The following is a 21,624-nucleotide window of genomic DNA, read 5'->3' as shown; positions in this document are numbered from 1 at the left end:
CAAATAAATACTTAGAGAAATAGCAGAATAAAATGAGGGAAGTAGAAATCTAAAAGAGTAACAGTCTGATTCAAGTTTTTAAGTGAATGCTGTATATTCCGTTTTCATTCAGAACATTGTGATTTCGATGACAAATTGAATGCAGTTTGGGATTTCATTTTGTCTGACACTGACATTAATACTAGTGGAAAGCACCTGCTTTCATTTTCAGAGTACTTTAAGAAAGTTAATCCTGAGAAAGGGATTCTGGGAGATGGGAGGCTTGAATGCTTTCTGTGTTCTCTCCCCTTCTGATTCCAATTTATTTACCTCTCTTGAGCCAAGCAGCTTCTGAGGTCAGAAGGCCTGCGGGAATGAGGGAGAAAGCAGGTTCTGTGGAGTCCTAGTAAAAATCTGATGCAGAATTTTATCTTCTATGGACCCCTTGAAAGCCTGGAGAACAATGTAAGAGAATCCCCATATGAGTGTGGCAGATCGTAGGAAGAGCTCAATCTGCAAAAATATTCCCTCCTCTCACTTTTTTGTCATTAAATGTTAATTCACAGACAATAATGCAGTATTAATTAAAATTCCACAAGGACTGTCAAGGAGAATTATTTGAAATTATTTTTAAATTACTAAATATGTGATTAATTGCTTAAATAGAAACTGATGGATGCCTGAGAATAAACAGGACAAGTCTGAAAAAGAGACTGGTTTTGATGATGATAGGGAGAGAGTAACTAATATTACTCAACTTTAGAACACACTCTAAAGCCACTTCAGTACAATCAGTATGATCCTAACAGAAGGATAAATACTTCTTAGAACAAAATAGAACCTTTCTCAACTAGAGTTCTTCACCTGAATCACAGAGCTCAGGAAATGATTTATTATTGTTTTCTTGATTTCCTCATGAATAATATAGAGCTAGTATCATTCTAGATGCATTGGAGAGAAGTCCATTTATTATATATAGTGTATGTGTTAGACATCAGGACTTCATTCTTCCACAGAATCTAGGTTGAGAGAGACTAGATAACTCAGAACTATAAAATTAAATATGTAGTGAGGATGGAATTTCACCTTTGTGAAAGATTTTTTTTTCTTTTGGTAATAGTACAGACACAATTAACTATCCATATGGGAGAAAATGAACCCTTATGGCACTTCCATGTATGAAATAAAATTCCAGGAACTCTCGAGACTTAAATCTAAAAAAACAAAAATCTTAGAAGAAAATTTTGAATTCCATGTGTAAAAAAGTATGGATTAGGAAGAGTCTCTAAGATCAGGAGATCTAGAAATTTCAATCTTTTTCAAAGATTTTATTTATTTATTCATGAGAAACATAGAGAGAGAGAAGCAGAGACCAGGCAGAGGGCAAAGCAGGCTCCATGCAGGGAGCCTGACATGGGACTCAATCCTGGGTCTCCAGGGCCATGCCCTGGACTGAACGCGATGCTAAAAACCACTGAGCCACCAAGGCTGCCCTATTGTCTTTTTTTTTTTTTTAAGGACAAATTATATCAAATGCAATGGCTTTATCTGAATTTTTAAGAAGGCATTATAAATATGTAATGTCAATATGTAAAAAATAGATGTTAAAAATACTTGAAATATAAATGATTACTATTTAAGTGTCAATTATAAACCAAGTCTTCTTCTAAACTAGTAAGAGAGTTCTTCTTCTAAACTAGTAAGTAAGAGAGTTCTTCTTCTAAACTAGTAAGAGAGTTATGTAGAGTTCTAGAACAGTAAACAGTAATCTATAGTAATAAAAACCACACCATGGTTACCTGGGAAGTGAGTGGAAATTGCTGGCAAAGCGGCATAATGGAATTTTCTAAGAGGATATTCTGTGTCGTTGTGGAGATGATTACATTGGCAGGTCTTGGACCTGTGTACTTAAATGTGTACTTTAATGTATGTAAGTTATACTTCAGGAAAGTTGATTTAAAATATAATTGATACCCTTAAATGCTAATATTTTTAATGATCTGAACACCTGTTGTTAGGGCTGTGGACAAAAGAATTTTCTCTTTTCTTGCACAAAACTGAATTTTTATAGCCTAAATGGTAGCAACTTTGAAATATCTAAGAAGATAAAAATATATTTCAACCCAGCAGTCCTGTTTCTTGGACTTTTCCATGGGAATAAAAGTCTCCGTACATAAAAACACGTACACAAATATGTTCAATGCAGCACCGTTCTTAGTGCTAAAACCTGTGTAACCTGATGCATGTAAGAAAAGCAAATAGACCATTGCATTTTTGAAAAGCAAATAGTGCTCTGAAAAAAAATATCCTATAAAGATGCATGTTTTAATGTATGTGCACAAAACAAAGCAAAAACATTCAAGGATATATTCTAGATCCTAAACATGGTTTGCCTAGCATAAAGGTTGGGGTGTAAGAGGGGTGGAAGGATAAAGCAGCAGTGAAGAAGAGGAGTGGTACACTGAAGAAGATTTGTACAAAAAACACCAAAACAGCACAAAGAATTTCTCATCTTTGCAAAATACCATGTATCTCATAAGCTAGAAGAAAATTTAGGTTTTTGTTCTATCTTAACAGGGATATTTAAAATAGATGTTCAGAGTTTAGAAAGATGTTGCAAAATGTTTATGACATTCTTCTAATTTAGTAAATTAACAAGATCCTCTGTAGGTGAGGTGTTTTCAGACTGCTTTCAGTTTCCCTGAGAAACTTTCCAAATACAATCCTCTTGATTTCCAGGCACCGAAAGTGGACGTCCATTTATTCTGGAGTCGTATGATCTATACAGAAAAAGGAGTTCTCCTGTTGGTCCCAAGGGCAGATCTGCACAGATTGGAGAGTCCTTTTGATACAGTGGATGAAAGAATGAGAATTGACTATTCCTAGCCCTTTAGATTTGTGGAGATTCTACTTGGTTTTTCACTAGAGAACATATGGGGAAGCACTGTCAGGTCTCTGTTGGTATCTTTCAGCCCTTCCCCCCCAACACCTGTACATATTTCATACTTTTATTTCACTGACTTTGGAGGGCGAGAGTCTATAACTAACTCTGACATGGGCAAGGTAGTAAATGTAGGAGGAATTCTACATCTGTGGTCATCACTGGTTTAGATTTCTTTGAAGTTATGATGGGTACTTTTAGCACTGGTTGTGTTTTCTAGGGCCTTCTTACATTAGACATAAATCCTATTTTCACTGTCATGGAAGGGAAAAGCACAGATTGCCATGTGGAAAAGTTTCCTTGTACCGTACTATCCTTCATCTTTGGAAAACTTTCATTTTCCATGTTTATCTTCTATATCCTGCTATACCTCTGTGTTTGCTTACAAGAACGTCTAAGATTGTTTTCCTTCCCCTTCATTTATTTACCTTTACCAACATAGGACCTGAACACAAGAACCCTTAACCCCATTGTAATTGTTGAAAACAGTACATTTAGAATACCTTGTCATACGCACACACTCACTCACTTTAGCAGAGAATTCCAGAGTAGAAATATACATTGAATAAGATTTACTAATACTATAACCATCCCACCTCATATGTAAATATAGAGCATCTTGTAAGATGAGTTTTGTTCAACAGAGCACAGCACCAAGTTCAGAGCATCTTATCACATAAAACATAAGTTCAAGGAGGCACCTGATTTGAGACCCAAATGATGCAAACAGTATGGAATATCTTTAAGATGAGGATTTCCAAAGATTATTTGTACCCCATTAAATTCTCATTTCGAGGTTCCAGAGGAGACCAAAAAAATAGAAGTTCCAACTCTTGATTAAAAAGAAAAATCAAGCCCGCATTCTAAGGATGATCTGGGTGTGTTTTAGAAAGCTCTTAAATCATTAACTCATCTTTCATACTTAAGTGCTACAAACTAGCCACCTTTTAAAAGCATTTTGGCGAATCATTTTTTTCCACTCTTGAGATATTAAACTTTTTGCAGGGACAAACATTATTCACGTGGCTCTGAATACTAAAATATTGATCCTACATTAAAGGGAGGGAAGGGACTAAAGTAAATCAAAACAAATTGAAATAAAAAATGGTAGACTTGATCAAGTAGTCATTTAAATTGAACAGAAAAAAATACACATATGCACATTATGTATAAATCACACATGTATAAATACATATATATACATATATATATATTTCTCTTTCTCATGGGGATTCTCTGGAGCATTTATGAATCTGAGAAGATAGAATAAAGAAAAGATGATGAGTTGGCCTTAGGAAATGTTGATGGGATCAGTGTAAGTATAGGCAAGTTAATGCAATATGCATGAGGCTGCTTTTAATATGAACTCTTTAACTTATAAAACTTAGAGGAAATTGAAATTATTCAACACACTAGTGTTTGAATTTGAAATTGAAAGATCCATTTAATAACATTCCCTTTTCCTTTATTTTCTTCTTTTTTTGTTTTGTTTTGTTTTGGTTTGGTTTTAAACAGGCCATATACTCCTATGAAAGGAGGAATCTCCAATGTATGGTTTGACAGACTTAAAATATCTAATGACTGTCCAGAACACCTTGAATCAATCAATGTAATGTGTCAAGTGCTTACAGATTTGATTGATGATGAAGTAAAAAGTGGCATCAAGAAGAATAGGATATTAGTAGGTAAGACCTTTAAATATTGGTGATTTAAATTTCTTTCACTCTTGTATATTTCTGTACATTGAAATTTACTTGAAATATTATTTAGAAACGCTCGTATATCACTTGACCTGTTCATAGTTTCAAACCAAGTTTACATATTAAGGGTTTTAAAAATGGTAAACAACAGCTCATGAAACTTTAATTTATTTTCTTTTTAATGATAACATAATTTGAGAATTCCATGCTTAATTTTCAATTAAGAGATAATTCATTTCAGTTTTTAAAATATTTTATTTAAATGAGCTTAAGTTTTATAAACATGTTTAAACTACTATGGCCATGATTGAGGTAGCATATACAGTCAAAATATAATATAAAATTCATGAAAAGTAAACTTCAGAGTTAGTAATAGGAATAGGGCATTTATAAACTCCTGTTAAATATATCTTCAGCAATTTCTGTTTCCAGGGGGATACAGTGTGCCTTTATATAAGCTGTTTATTCTACTTAATGCCCTTTTCTTTTTCTGTAATCATTAAATACATAAACTATAAAATCTCTATTTCTATAATGCATAAGAAAATGAGATTGGCTGGGTAGAATGGATGTTGCAGGACATATTTTGGTGAAGGAGTTTTATTTTCAAATATAACTTCAATTTATAATGAGTTGTATTTAATGATGAAATTATAAAGCAGATTGGCTATCTCTGTCATATTCTAAATAACATTAAAATACACATTGGAAAAAAAATAATAAAATACACATTGGGATCCAATATAGAAAAGATTTGGGTACATCAATAAACTTCCTTTGTGTTTATTGAAGTACTGAACAAGTCATTGAGTTGAGAGGCAGTATAATATAATCCGTAAAATCCATTCTCTTCTGCCTTGCCTTCAGCTTCCACTTTTGTTAGTTAAAAGCAGTGTGTATGGGATCCCTGGGTGGCGTAGCGGTTTAGCGCCTGCCTTTGGCCCAGGGCGCGATCCTGGAGACCCGGGATCGAATCCCACGTCGGGCTCCTGGTGCATGGAGCCTGCTTCTCCCTCTGCCTGTGTCTCTGCCTCTCTCTCTCTCACTGTGTGCCTATCATAAGTAAATAAAAATTAAAAAAAAAAAAAAGCAGTGTGCCATCCAGCCCAGCAACATCCCTTTTCTGGTCTTCTGTTTCAGCATCGAAATAGATAACAAAATGAGAGTGCTGGAGAGACCACGAGGAAGGGCACCCAGCTCAGTCTGGGGGTACATTATAAAACACTTAACAAGATAGAATTCAGAATGTGAGAATGTACAGCAGGGTTCGTCATTCATCATTTAGCAAATATTTTCTAAGTTCCTGTTGCGTGCCAAGCGATGTTAAATGCCCAAAGGGACACACAGATAAATAGAAAAGGATCTGTGTCACAACTGCTAACAACCTGGAAGAGCCCATGAGGTACTTAAGCGAAACTGTAATGCCAGCAAGCCTGTTGTGAGTGCCCTAAAGCAGTGTAACTGACATTCAAAGAGAATGATCACATATATTTATTATTATTTCCCAGGATGCATTGCAATTCCTGGCATAGAGCAGATGCTTAGGAAGTTTATATGAATGCCATGACCTGATCAGTAACTTGATTTAATTAAGTACCACAGGAATTCAGACGAAACAGAGATCGTACCTATTTGAGGCTATTCAATAATTGTTTAATAGTTGTTTAGTAGGAAGCTAGCAATGACATTTGAGATTCGAGATGTATGCATAAATAAAAGTTTAACTACCGTGGAGGTCTAGGCATAGAGAATAAGATGAAGTAAAAAAAAAAAAAAAAAAAGTAGTACTTGAAAACGTCTGGACATTAGATGGCTTTAGGGGAAAGTTCGTTGTCTGACCAAAATGCCTTGTTGACTCTGATAGCTGGGCTAAGAGACTACAGAGCATAATGGTAATAGTGACAAACGTGGGTTCGAACTTGACATCTGCCCTGTTACCACTACATTTCCTACACTGCTTTTCTGCTGCCTTGCCTGGAAAGTAGGAATACCAGCACAACATCTGTTTTACTGGGTGGTGATATTTGTCAAATACTTGGCTCATTCTAGGTTTCTCAAACTCTTTTTGGGTCCCCTTCTGTCCTTTCTTCTGTGGATGATGGGTGAGGGATGATTAAAGAAGGCCTTTGAGTCCTACAGCTCCTTAGAACTGTGCATCAGGAAAATTAATCTGGCAGAAAGGTTAAGTGAAGAGATGCAAAGTTGAGTGTGGGGAAATCCAGTCACTGAATTGATCATTGTAAGGTAAGGAGATCCTGAAGTAATGTGATAACAGTGGGAAAAGAAAAGAACAGTTTAAGGGATTATTTTCAAATAAAATTATAAAATATTCATACATAAAAAAAAGTAAAAAATAGGGATGCTTGGGTGGCTCAGTGGTTGAGCGTCTGTCTTTGGCTCAGGGCGTGATCCCGGGATTCTGAGATCGAGTCCTGCATTGGGCTCCCTGTGAAGAACCTGCTTCTCCTTCTGCCTGTGTCTCTGTCTCTCTTTCTGTCTCTCATGAATATATAAATAAAATCTTAAAAAAAAAAGTAAAAAATACTCTAATGGATTGAGGACTGTCACATTGATCTATAACTGTCATTCCCCAGATCCATCAGCTGCTTCATCTTATTCATCTTCAAAAAGAGACTGTGGGGACTGTTGTAAGATCAGACACTTAATAAGAATTTTGAATCAAGGTTTACTTCTCCTGTTGAGTTTAACTGAACATTTTTAAGACTTCTAATACATGTTGTCACATTCCTTTCACAAAAGAATTATACCTATTGATATTTCTACCACCCCTGTTAGAATGTCCATCTGACTACATCCTCACTGAATAATATTGCTGTAAAAAATGTTGCTGAAAATAAGGTCATTAATTTTACTTAATTTGTTATTTTCCTTCTAATGCTGTTTGTTATATTTTAACACAGGATAACTGTTCTTAATTGTCTGTTAGTCTTCCCTTTTATGATTTTTCTTTTCCAAGTAAGGTCTCAGTTTAAGACTCTCTAGAACTTGTGTAAATATTCAAATAGATTCTCTACTGGTTTTCTGTAATGCAATTTATTTTTTTTTCTACACATAATTCTATGATTCATCTGGAATTTATTCTGCTTTTTTTTTTTTTTTTTACCATGTCTTGGGGGTTTTAATTATTTTCTGAAGTACCAAGAGAACCTAGTTAAAGGATAGTCTTATTTATAAAGTAATCAGTAATATAGTGAGTATTTCATCAAAATTCCCTGAATTTATAACAACATTTCATTTTGGAAGCTTTGTAGGTTACTACATTATAAAATGGTAACATCTGAAATTTATGACAAAGGCATATTAAAACATTAAAATATTTATATATTATATTATTTTACAAATATAAAATATAGCTGGGAAAGAAAAAAAAAAGTGGGTTTTTTTTGTTTTTTTGTTTTTTTTTTTTTTTAGAATTTGTGAGATGAACTGATTAATTTTTTTTTTTTAATTTTTATTTATTTATGAGAGAGAGAGAGAGAGAGGCAAAGACACAGGCAGAGGGAGAAGCAGGCTCCATGCAGGGAGCCCGACGTGGGACTCGATCCCGGGTCTCCAGGATCGCGCCCTGGGCCAAAGGCAGGCACCGAACCGCTGCGCCACCCAGGGATCCCTGAACTGATTAATTTCTATCCAAATGCCTCCTTCCTAGTTTGAGATATGAAAGGGACCACAAAGTGCAGATGCAAGATGTTCTTGTTACTTGAATTGTTAGTTATTTAGCTAGTCAATGAACATAGATCTTCAGGAAGGATTCTTCAGCACTAAACATGTACCCCAAAATACACATGATCCTTGACCTCTTATGCTATGACCAAAAAATTTAGTTATATTACCTCCTTTTTGTGTGCTGGATTCTTTACATGGGTTAGTTCTTAATGCAGAGAAGAAATAGCATTCTATCCTGCAAGAAATTTTTTGTTGTGGTTGTTATTTGCTTGTCTTACTGCCCACTGAACCACTGATTTATTTTAAAACATGGCACAAGAAGCAGTATCATTGCTGTGTTTGAATATTAGTACATGCATTCCCTGAGTTACGAATATCATAATTACAGATGCACTGATGCATCCGATGGCAGTATAAAACAAGTAAGAACTTGGGCTCTGGCCTCAGCCTACAGATTTCCAACCTGGATTCACTACTCTGTGGTGATCTCCTTAACCTCTGTGCTTGGATGATAATAACAGTACTTGTCATACAGAGTTGTGGTAATTGAATTAGTCAATTCATATGAAATACTTGGAAATGTGTCTGGCATGCAATGTTGAGACCATTTTCTTGCTGTTATATAGTCTTTCTACCACTTATGCCACAGCCTCTCCAAACAGAAAGGCCCTGCCAACTAGGCTAGGCTTGCCACTGGGACACTCATAGGGTAGCTCACTACTTCTTCCCTACTAGCTGTCTTATTTTTGCTTAGTGTTAGGTATACATGCTGTGTTTCCCTCTTTCTTTTTCATAGGTTAAATATTTAAATATTAATATTAAATAATCTTATTTTTAATTTAATATTTAATAATTTGATTTTATATTTTTCTACTGGTTTTTATGCTTTTGTAGTGTCTGTTACAGAACATTTTAAGAGAAGTAAGTTTTAAGTGCTACTCATAACATTTTAATAAAGAAGAGATTCAATGGGAAGTCAAAGAAAAATGCACTTAAGATTCTGAGCAGTTTTTATTACACACATACACACATGCACCACAGCGAGGATGGGCTATTTTAAAAACTTGTAAAAGGGAAAACTAGAGAATTTTAAGATTGGAAAAGAAAAACATAGAGCTAATAGGTACAAAAATTGTTATCCTTATTGACTTAATATGTAGTAAAATTTCTGATATAATATCATACAGTATGTGCTCATGGAACCCTCATCTCAGATTATAACTGCAACCAGTATAACTTTGTAAAACAATACCTTTCTCTGTATTTGGGTAGGTGGGAGTCTGTTCGTTGTCTGGTTTTATTTTGATTAGTGATATTTTATTATATTAAACCTAGTTTTATAAAAACAATTGTTTTTGGGCAGCCCCAGTGGCGCAGCGGTTTAGCGCAGCCTGCAGCCCAGGGCGTGATCCTGGGGACCCTGGATCGAGTCCCACATCACGCTCTCTGTATGATGCCTGCTTCTCCCTCTGCCTGTGTCTCTGCCTCTCTCTCTCTGTCTCTATGAATAAATAAATAAAATCTTTAAAAAAATAAAAAAATAAAAACAATTGTTTTTATAATATATGTTTTCCAAACTGTTTTTGGATAGTCTACTTAGTTTGTTCAGGTCAAAGATGGTACTTCTCATACCAAATTTGATCTCCAAATTGTTCATAAAAGTGTTTAGTCTTGCAGTATCAAGAAAACTATCAAAAATTCTACAGCCTAATGAGGGAGATACAGAAGTAAGGTATTCTGATACAATGTATTATAAAAGTGTGTACAGGGTACAATGTGAGCAGTGAAGAAAGACAAGTAAATTCTGGGGGAGTTAGGGACTGCTTCTTAGAAGAGAGGACTCTCCAAGCAAGTTTTAAAGAATGAGTAAAAATATGACTGGTAAACAAAGAGGGGAACACATTTATAGAAGGAAGCAAGGAGCACATCAGAATCTCTCAGGATATACTAGTTGAGTATGCACTCAACCCCCGATAATTATCAAATTAGAAATAGAGAATGACTTGATCAAATGTGCATTTCAGAAAGCTTATGCTGTTAACTCTATGGAAGACAGGCCAGTCTGAAGGTCAAGAGAATAGCAAGGTGGCTAATGCAATAGATCCAAGAGAATGATGGCAACTGACACAGACACTGTTTTCAGATTTAAGGAACACAAAGATAAATAAGGTTATACTGAAGGACATGATACTCAGCTGCAAGCATTAGCTGTGTGAGAACAAACTCTTGGGTTTTTAGTCATAAGTGGAAATATATTGCTTTCTTAATGGAAAAAAATAAATTAACTTTGGTTAGATAGGAAGAACTAGACAAAAAGTTTACTACCTGTCCCAGTGTTTGAGTTGGATACAGAGGAGATGGTCAAGAAACACCAGTGTGTTCCTTGGAGAAATTTGTGACTCCTCACTCTGTATATTAAGAATAGACATAAGAGGGACACCTGGGTGGCTCAGCGGTTGAGCATCTGCCTTTGGCTCAGGGCATTATCCCACAGTCCTGGGATCACGCCCAACATTGGGCTTCCTGGATGGAACCTGCTTCTTCCTCTGCCTGTGTCTCTGCCTCTCTCTCTCTCTCTCTCTCTTTCTATCTCTCATGAATAAATAAATCTTAAAAAAAAAAATAGACATAAGAAAGCTTGTTTGATTTTATGTATTTATACCACACATGATTCTACAGAGGGTAAGATAAAAAGGGAGAAACATGGACAATAAAATAGTGACTTTAAATCACTTTCTGATTGCTGACAGTATAGTTACTAATAAACTGTTGGTTCAAATCTTGTAACCTGCGAAGATTGTTAATAATGCTAGATTATCTTGTCTTCTTGTTTTATTAACATATGGGGAGTGTCCATTGTGCAGAATGCAAGCAAATTCATAGTACTATATTAATGTCAGTCTTGAAACTCATTTCCTTTTAGTATGTTTCCATGTAATGTGAGAAATCAAAATGGAGAAAGGTATATAATTTTTCCCATGTGTACCGTTCTGCTTTAAAAGTATATATAGTAGTAGTACTATGAAAATAGGTGGCATTTGTATTACACTTGACAGTTTTTAAATTTTCATTATTATACATTATGTTTTCAGATAGCATCAAATTATAAGGTTGTTTTCATGTACAAAGTCTATTTTGAGCTTTGTGATAGTGAAAACAGGATATTTAAAAAAAAGAAAACTAAGATTCAAAGAGATTACTAGCTAACATAAAATGAGGGGGACTAGAACCCAGATCCTTGGACTTGGTCACCTTTGTACCAGGATGAGATTCCGTTTTTGGCCACTAGGTGGTGACAATTTGCTAAGACAAAACTGATAAAATTTAGGGTTTAACTTTGATCTAGGACGTATAGAACATGACAAGTGATACAACCAGATAATAAGAATTTTGATAATATGAGCATACTGTCAGAATTTTGAAGCAGGGAAAATCAAGTTCTCCTGGAATTACACCTGACTAATTTACATGGATGTTCTAAATACCCATCGTGAGAAATGGTTAAGGGAATTACTGTCTATTAATACAATTGAATATTATGTAACAGATACTGTATGTACACATAGAAGTAACTTTATGAATATGTGTTCAATGAATAAAATTATGGATTTCGTAATTCTTTTGAAAGACTTAAGTCAGTATGATTTGAAAGAAAAAGGTACAAAAATTACACATGTAGAGTGTCTAATAATTAAAATGAACTTCTGAAAACATGTCAGAATTACGTATGAATAGTTGAAACTTTGGATGGTCATTTTATTTCTGCCTATATGGTGAAAACGCTTTATATGTTAGATATATATCAATGTTTTTTATAATATTTAAAAATGAAGGGATAGTTAGAATGACCAAGATGAATTAGCACCAAAATTTCCAGGCTTCCTTTGTCCTGACCTTATACGAATTTCTTCTGAAGCTCTCTTGAGCTAAAACTTGAGAATGATAGCAAATTTCTACTTTATTTTAACATATATTTGCCTTCATTAAGCAACTTGTGTTTTTTCAACAATAATTAGAACTTTAAAAGCTTGGAACTCCTGTTCAAACAGCTTTTTCTGGAAGATGGATAAGTATTTTGTTTACCCTGTAAATTTTGTATCAGAGAACATAGACAAATAAATATATATTCCCAAACTTTTTGAGACTTTATCACGGTTCAGTCTGAATCATTATGATACATAAGTTAAATGAAATAATTGTTGAAATTTGAAGGAGGGTAGATTTTATTACATTCTAAAAATCCTATGCAATTGATGGTAAACTTGAGTTTTTAAGTATTTTTTTCCTCTGGATTTTGTTTTCAGATAGATTAGTTTTCCCAGTGTAGTTTTTTATACATTGTTTCTGTTTTATTTTATTTAAAGAGCTCATAAAAGTTAGGTTTATTATTTTTTTAACATGTTTTATTCAGCTTGTTAATCTTAAATGTATGTTGAAATGTTAACTCTTGACGTTTTAATACTTTGCCAGCAACTATAAATATATGTTATAACCATTACCTACAATGAGTTTACTATTTGGTATTTACTTATTGAACAGTATATTTTATATTGCATTTTAGATATTTTGATGGAAATTGGATTCAGATAACCAGTCTTTTGTGTTAAATTTCCTTCTATTAGAAAAAAATACACAAAGTCCCTTTTCATAGTAAGTTGTGATGCTAAAGGTAATTATATTATCAAAGATGACTGGTCAAAAATTGCAGATTACCTCACAAGATTATAATTAGGTAAGGGACTTAGATTAAATCTCTAATAAGATTTCAATGAGTACATTTATTTTCACTGTAAATTATGAGTACTGAACATGAGGTTAAAAGTCTGTAGGATGCATTTATGTTTGTTCATAATGACATCTCAGATGTGGAAAATGTTTTCTTTCTTACTTTTGGTTTTGTTCTTCATAGGCTGGTTTCGGCCAGGGGGCTCTGAAACCACAGAAAGTGATTAGGTTACCCTAGTCAATAAAAGGAAATGTTGGAGGGGGAAATTTGATCTGTAAAATTTTCTCAATATGTATGGTTTTAAAGTAATTTTTTAAGTTGTTTTTGCTTACTTATCTGTTTTGTTCATATTTTAAATCCTGTGATTCTTAAATCTCAATCATATTAAAAGATCACATTTAATGATCCTAGCCTCAGCATCTTTTTATTAAATGTTTTCTTTTTGCTCCATTTTATGAATTTTGAAGCTTTTTTCAATTATTGGTGCAGCTTAGATTACCTAGAACTTTATTGTCCAATATGATAGTCCTTAGCCACATGTGACTATTTAAACTTAAATTTAAACTAGCTAAAATTAAATAAAATTAAACATTTAGTTCCTTAGTCACATTGGTCACATTTGATACATTCCGTAGGTACGTTTGGCAAAAATATAATTCAAGCTCTTGAATTTCTCCAAAAAATAAAAACTTTGTTGCTACAGGCTTGGTATCTATAACATATGGATTTCTTTTAAATCATGACCATATTTTCACTTTCTGTTCTTACCCATAATACCTAATCCTGAATTGTCTGCCTTGCAGCCATTGATATTTTTCTAAGACTATGATTCTCATACATTTGATTTATAGGTAGAAGAGCTTTTAAAAATTAGACATATACTTTGAGATTGTGTTAGAGGGCCTGGGGCTGAGTCTAAGAATCTTTATTATTGAGCCAGATTTAGAAATTGTTAGCCTGGGGCACACTAACCATTCCCTCCTGCTTTTTCTAAGCTTCACTTTTACATCCAGTCAGATCACCAAAGAGCCACATTTCCTGAAGATATCAATTTGTCCCCTTATAGAAATACTCTTATAGAATCACAACTGATATTTATTCGATAAGATACTTATTAAATGCCTACTATGTGCCAGGCGCTGTTCTAAGCATAGGGAGGGAACATCAAATAAAACAGACAAAAATCCCTGTTCACGTAAACCTTACAGACTATTGAATGTTCGGTCTTTATGTCCTCGACTTATATAAAAGAGTCAAGAGCAGAAGAGGCTGTATGTAAAATGTCTTGTTTTGAGTTTTATGTTTAATAAAGAACTACTTGATGAATTCCACCCAGGAATTCAATGTTAGGAGAAGTTTCTGGTATGATTCGGCACATGATTCCTTCTGTTGGAGAATGTTGTCTTGCTACAGGGAAGCAATTGGAAGTCCAGTTGAACTCCTGATTGCTGCTGCCTCCCCGTATTGTGGTCTTGTGTCTCTCTCCTTCGTTCTTGATCTCTCGTTCTTCCAGCAACCCCATCTCTCCCTCCCTCACATTTTCCCCTCATCTTAGAGATGTAGTTTTGTTGTTAACAGTGTTTGGTTATAAGCAATGTAGAATTGATTTTGTAAGTAAATTTGAAAAAGGGGAAATCTAAAGCGATGAAGGAAGTAATAAGCATTTGCTAGGATTGGTTTTGTGAACTTTAAGGAGGGCTGAAATTGTATTCTGGGAGATACAGATTCTTATTCTTAAACTGAAAGGTTTCTGTATTTACAGTAACTGTAAACTTTGAAAGTCCTTGCTGTTTTGACTTTTACAAATGATTATTAAGCATTTGTATATATACTTGGTAGAAATCCTGGAGTGCCTGGGTGGCTTAGTTAAAAATCTGCCTTTGGGTCAGGTCATGATCCCAGGATCCCGGGATGGAGCCCCACATCGAGCTTCTTGCTCAGTAGGAAGTCTGCTTCTCCCTCTGCCTCTCCCTCCCCCCTGCTTCTGTGCTTGCTCTCTCTCTCTCTCTCTCTCTCTCTGTCTCTCTGTCAAATAAATAAATAAAATCTTAAAAAAAAAAAAAAAGAACTTGGTGGAAACCCTTAAGATCATCTAGTCCAACTATCTAATATTTTTTTTTCCAGCTATCTAATCTTAACTGGGACTGAGATCTTAGGTTTTAGATAATTTACTCCAAGACACGCAGTTAGAGTGTCACTAGCAGGATTAGAATTCAGTTTCTCTTTATTTCAGTATGTCCTCTTTCCACCAGACTTTAAATTAGAAAATGTTTCATGTGCCTTAAGTATGATAAATTTAAGAGATGTTTTACTACTTTCATCCTATAATATATGGTTTCTAAGACTAAACAGACTTATATTGCATTGTCGCTGTGTACCAGCAAGCATACTCCCCACTGGGCATGGACAATAAGGAAGCCAGTTCTTCTTCACATGGGCACCAGAGAGTGAGGACACTTTGCTGAGCTCCTCCTAAGCCTGCAACCAGTCTGATGGTGGAAGAAAGAACTGTTTCTTACCCTCAAGGATTTCAAAATCTAGAGAACTTAGTTACTGAATTAAAGCTTGACAAGAATTATACTTCAAGATGTTTGCTTTATAACCCACACACTATATTACATAGAAAACTTGAGGAAAAAAGAGAAGCCTGTAACTAGAACTGCAGCAAAACCCAGTAAGTTTCAAATTTTCTGCGCTTACTTACAATGAATGTTTACCAAAAACACTATCTTGTCTGCGGTAAACTCTGCATATCCAAATGGGGCATGTCATGCTTATCAGTGTACACATTCATAGGTAATGTAGTCCAGTAGTTTTTAACCTTTTTGAGAATCCGATGCACATACGCAACTCATATTCAATTTTAAGATGTGTATGATGCCTCCTCCGCTGCCAGTCCATTCATGATCTCTCTTCAGACGTTTCTGCTTCTGTGACTGGAGTGGGGGTTATTTTGAAAGAGCCTTTCAAGTAGTTCTCATCTACAGTGAACTTCTGCTACTGATGAGACCCTATTATTTCTTTCTGGTATGTTGAAAACCACAGATGTAATATTTATCATACACTGTAATTATTTACATATTATGTACTTCTTGAAAAGCTAAACTTCACAAGCCTAGTAATCTTCACTCATACATTTGTATCCTGCCAAATATTGGCAGGCCAATAATATTATTAAGCATTATTAAATAAATAAGTAAAATATAAAAATAAAGAAATTAAAAGTTCTATTTTAATAAATGCCAGAGGGTAGTAGAGTATATTAAAGTCCGTGGCAAGCAATCTGGACTCTGAAAGTCCTAGCTTTATAGCTAAAATTAAGGGTGCATCCTTAAGCAGATCACCTAATCTAGTGCCTTGGTTCACTTCATCTGTAAAAGGAGATTATAGTAAATTCAAATTTATATTCTACAAGGACTCAACTTTGCACTTTGTTAAGTGAAATAAAGCAGGAGACTAGAAATGAGATCTGGACTCTGTACCAATGTATATTTTTATATTTCCACAAATGTGTGGCTGTGTGATTTACTTTCTATATTTATTTCTCACAAAATGTAAATAAGACACCTTTTAACTCTCACTCAAGCTCAAGAACAGCATTTCAGGTCTCTAGCCTGCAGTTGGGCTACTGCATCACATACCCATCTTGTATTCTGTGATGTCTCATGAAGGGCCCATGTATAGGATACGTGCTGCTGAAGGGAGCATGGGGACCATGTATTTTAGTCTGCATATCTCCGGTGGCTAGCACAGTGTTTGGCACATACAAGACAATAAAAATTTGCTAAATGAGTAAATTATTTTTTAACTCTCTTGAAAAAGTTCATATAGGTACATACATTTTAATTATACCATTATAAGTCAGTTTCCAAAACAATATTATAATTCAGGATGTTTTAACTAGCTCACCAAAGTTTTGATCATCCTCCCTAGAAGATTACTGAACATCCATTATATGGCAGGCCCTAGAAATTTAACTCCTCGTGGGGCTTGGAGCTTGGCAAAGACGACAAAATGATGTGTGTTACTAATTCTGGTGGCAGTGTGAGGACTCCTATGCTACAAGTATAAGCAAAAGTTTAATTAGCACTTTTACTATGACTCATTTTGAATTATGATAACATGATAGTATATTTTTACTCAGAATAATTTCTTTAATTCCAGCTCTTTTTATAACAAATCTCTTTACCAGTGATGACATGGATAAACCAGTGTTATTTACTCAATTGCAAGTATTTTTTTAATGAGATTGAAAGTAGACTAAATTTATTTTTAGCACTATCTCTCTCAAAAGGTCTCCAAATATTTTAAAACATGCGTGGAGGCCTGACACAGATGTATCTTGTTCTAAATTATTGTCACAAATATTCTGCCTTTTTTTTTTTCTTTTTGGTAAGTGAATTTTTGCTTCTTTTAGGAGGATTTTCTATGGGAGGGTGCATGGCAATGCATTTAGCATATAGAAATCATCAAGATGTGGCAGGAGTATTTGCTCTTTCAAGTTTTCTGAACAAAACATCTGCTGTTTACCAGGTAAGTTCCAGATTTTAAAAACAAAACAAAAGAAACAAGCATGAAATTTCACACATTGGAACAAACAAAATCAAGCAGGAACAGTCAATGCATACAGCACTGCTGGGAATCCATCCCCAATTAGTTATATTAAATATTAATTCCAGCTGATATTAATGTCCAGGAAATCCCATAGAAAGAATATTGTTAAGCACAGTGTCAAAGGGGAAAGGATAAAAATAACCTATGTATGATACATATGTATCCCTTATACATATTAAAAATATGAATGATTATAGCAAGGTTTTTATTATGTCATGAATATCATCAAAACAAAGAATCCCTTACATTCCTGATACCTGTTTCATAGCAGCATGCTAATAATATGAATATAGAACGTTATAGCGTTGTAACTTCATACCAAAAATGGAAACAGCAGATACAGAAATGAAAGCTAGAATGTAGTTTTTCCGTTGATAGTGCCTTTCTCCATCCTTCCACTCTACATGAAGAGGTTTGTCTGATGGAGTCACGTTTTCTCCAGGAAATACTTTGACCATGTTCAAGGCAGTCCTCTATGGAGTCAGTGCTGGTCACATACAACTAACTGTAGCTCATGTGATGCCAGCAACAGGCTGAGCCCCCCCGCCAATAAAACAGTGTATGCCTTAGACTGTACCGCCACTGTACCACTCTTTTTTCCCTTGGAATATTGAAGCTTTGGTAACATTGCAGTTTTTCTGCCCTGTCTGATTTCCAAGTGATGTTCTTAAACGAATTTCTTAAGCATTTCCATTTTTATATCCTGTTCTCTAGGCTCTTCAGGAAAGTGATGGTGTACTCCCTGAATTATTTCAGTGCCATGGTACTGCAGATGAGTTAGTTCTTCATTCTTGGGGTGAAGAGACAAACTCGATGTTAAAATCTCTGGGAGTGAGCACGAAGTTTCATAGTTTCCCAGGTGTTTACCATGAGCTAAGCAAAGCTGAGCTAGAAAAACTGAAGTCATGGATTCTTGCAAAACTTCCAGGAGAAATGGACAGTTAAAGTTGAATGAATCAAGATTGATTTGGTAATCTACATGTAATGTCTTTGTGAAAAGTGTTTTTTACTGCCAAATTACAATTGATAAATGATAATTAAATATTAATAAATATCAAGTTTACTGATTTTTCTACTAGTTATTGAAATGCTTAGCACCACAGAGAGTAGCATCATCTTATTTAGACAAACATTTGTATATTATTTTTCAGATACATTTGTAAATATTTGGAGGCCTTTTGAATAAATATTTAAGTTTTAAAAATAACGTAAAGTTAGTTTAAGTATGGGCAATGGGAAAACATGAAAAGGCTTAACATGGCATTTTATTTCAAAGTGCCCTATTTTGTTTCCAAATATTTGGGAATATTTGATATGTTTGTTTAATGATTTCTAATTTAAATCCATTGTGGTCAGAGAGCATACTCTGTGTTACTATTTTGTCTATATTCATGAAGGCTATTGGTCTGTAGGTTTTGGGGGTTTTTTGTTTGTTGTTTGTTTTTTGGGTTTTTTTTTTTTTTTTTTTGGTTAATTTGTTTTGTACTATTTTTGTTCTGGTTTTGATATCAGGGGAAGACTGACCTCATAAAATATATTGGGACATGTTTTGTCTTCTTCTATTTCCTGGAAGAAATTGTGTAAAGTTGGTATTAATTTTTCTTTAATATTTGTAGGAATTCTCTAGTGAAACCATGTGGGCCTGAAGACTTCCATATATTATACCCTTTTAACTCGTCATGTTCTACCTTCAAGTTCATTATGCTACCTCACACTTGGTGTAAGGACCTTCTCTTTTTTCATTCTTGGTCTTCATACTATTTTTGCTATTTATATATATTCTATAAAGAGCATGTACCATACATCTCACAACCTATTACCACTATCTTATTTTAAGTCAGTTTTCCTTTAAATTATTTCCTTAAATAATGAGGAAAACATATATCTATCTACCTGTGTAGTTACCACCTCGGTGCTCTTCAGTTATTTTTGTGCTGCTGTGTGTTTGTGGTATCCTTTTCATTCTGCCTGAGGGGATGTCCTTTAAATAATTCCACTGTAAATCTGCTGTTAGTGAATTCTTTCAGCTTATATGTCTGAGGAAGTCTGTTTTTTACATTTATTTTGAAAAGACACTTTCACTGGGTATGATATTCTAGATTAACATTTTTTTTATTCAGTATTTTAAACATGGCATTCCACTCTCTTCTTGTTGACTTTATTTCACAGAGTAAATCTGTTATTATTATTATGTTTGTGCTTCTGTGTCTGATGTCGTTTTTACTCTTGATGTTTTTAAGAGTTTATCACCGATTTTGAGCATTTTGATTGCAATACATATTGGTCTGGGGTTTCATGGTTCTTATCCTGTGGTTCCCTCTAATCTTTTTGGGTGATTCTTTTCTCTGGTTTCAGATAGTCTACCCACACAAGTGTTGCATCAGTACTCCAGTACTCTGCTGAATAATCCAGGTAGACTGTGTCTAGGTCTCTGGAGTTCTCTTTCTTTCTTTTTTTTTTTTTTTTTTTTTTTAAGAGCATGTGCAAGAGAGAGAGCAGGGGCAGAGGGAGAGGGAGAAGCAGACTCCTCACTGAGCAGGAAGCCCACTGTGGGGCTCAATCCTAGGACCCTGAGATCATAATCTGAGCCAGAGACAGATGCTTAACTGACTGAGCACCCAGGTACTCCTGGAGTTCTCTTTCTGTGCAGCTTGCTCTTCCCTGCTATGCCATCCTACAAAGTCTAGCCACCCCAATCTACTCAGATTCTTAGTGCTGTTTCTCAACACAGGAAGCCTCCAAACTCTGCATGAAGTGCTTCTCTCAGTGGGAGAGAGAAAGAGACTGATAAAATTTAATAAAATCCAAAATCCTTTTACAGAAGACTGTGCAGGGTTTTAATTATCCCAAGCCTTTAATGACCTTCAACTCCTTGAACTTTTAAATACTTTGGCTTGAATATACTTGGTATTACTCGTATATAAAACCCTTCTGGCTGCAATTTGCCTTAAGAGTACCACCTATACATGGCATAAAGAAGGGTGTACAACCCAAATATAGTGCAAGGAAAGGAATCCAGATTTTTTTTTAGAATGCTTGTCCTCTCAACTTAATAATCACATATTCTAGCATAAATCTCAGCCTCTGCCATAGTATACTTTTCTGTGAAATTGTTGTGTAAAGATCAAACTATATAGCATATGTAAAAGTCTTTAATAAAAATGTAAGTCAAACAAATTTAAGCTACTTCTAGTATTGGTTAGTATGGTTATAAATCCATCTCAAGTAGATCCATGCATGGAGGATATATCTAAAATTCCATGTGGATAACCTTCAATCCAATTCTGGTCCCCTCTTCTGTGGGCTAGTAGGCTACTCATTGTGTTATGACGAGCAGTATGTTCTGAGGAGAGTCTCCAGCTTCCAGTTCTCCTCTCTAATCTTGAGATGCCTATTGTCCACATGTATGTGGTCTCTTAAAGCCGAAGTTTTGAGCCTGAAAAAATATGCTAAGGCTGGGAACATCAGGGTTTAAGGGATCCTCCTAAAGAAACCACTCAGTCATTCCTTTTTTGTCCCATCCCAAACCTTTCTGTTGCTTTACCAACAGAAACATTTCTGAAGGCAAGGAAATTGAAATAGCTGTGAAACTTTCTTATGTAGAAGAAGAAAAATGGCAAGAAGAAAATGTAAATAAGTATCACAGTAAATTACATATGTTTATGTTGGGAAGACTGGAATTTTGCAAAGGAAGAGAAAGAAAGCTAGGATATAAGTGAAGAGAGACTTGGACTTTTTACTCTATTTCTTCTGTTTGAATTTTTAGAGTGCACTTTAGTACATTTATGATCCGTAAGTGAAGCAAAATGTTTATTGATAGTATTTTGTCTCAACTGAAATCTGAATAAGAAAGAGCATTGTCAGTGGTAAGGAGCTTAAATATATTCTGTATAGGAAGTTGAATATTTCAACCGAAGCATAACAAAGTGAACTGAGAACAAAATCTAAAGCAGACTGACGGTTTGGCTATTGATAAT

General features: G+C 34.7%; 1 protein-coding gene across 1 annotated transcript in view; it reads left to right on the top strand.

Moving 5' to 3' along the window:
- LYPLAL1 (lysophospholipase like 1) overlaps positions 1–18,714 on the top strand; it is a 36,502-nt gene extending 17,788 nt beyond the window's left edge. Inside the window, exons 3-5 of the mRNA XM_072814980.1 lie at positions 4,436–4,605; positions 17,451–17,566; positions 18,362–18,714. Of these exons, the coding sequence (XP_072671081.1) occupies positions 4,436–4,605; positions 17,451–17,566; positions 18,362–18,592 (517 nt within the window). The 3' untranslated portion in view covers positions 18,593–18,714. The remainder of the gene's footprint in view (positions 1–4,435; positions 4,606–17,450; positions 17,567–18,361) is intronic.
- Positions 18,715–21,624: the final 2,910 nt, after the last annotated feature.

The sequence above is a fragment of the Canis lupus genome, chromosome 38 (assembly GCF_048164855.1).
Source record: "Canis lupus baileyi chromosome 38, mCanLup2.hap1, whole genome shotgun sequence".
In the NCBI taxonomy this organism is placed as follows: domain Eukaryota; kingdom Metazoa; phylum Chordata; class Mammalia; order Carnivora; family Canidae; genus Canis; species Canis lupus.
Note: the sequence above shows the minus strand (reverse complement) of the source record. Positions and strands in the feature narration are given on the sequence as shown.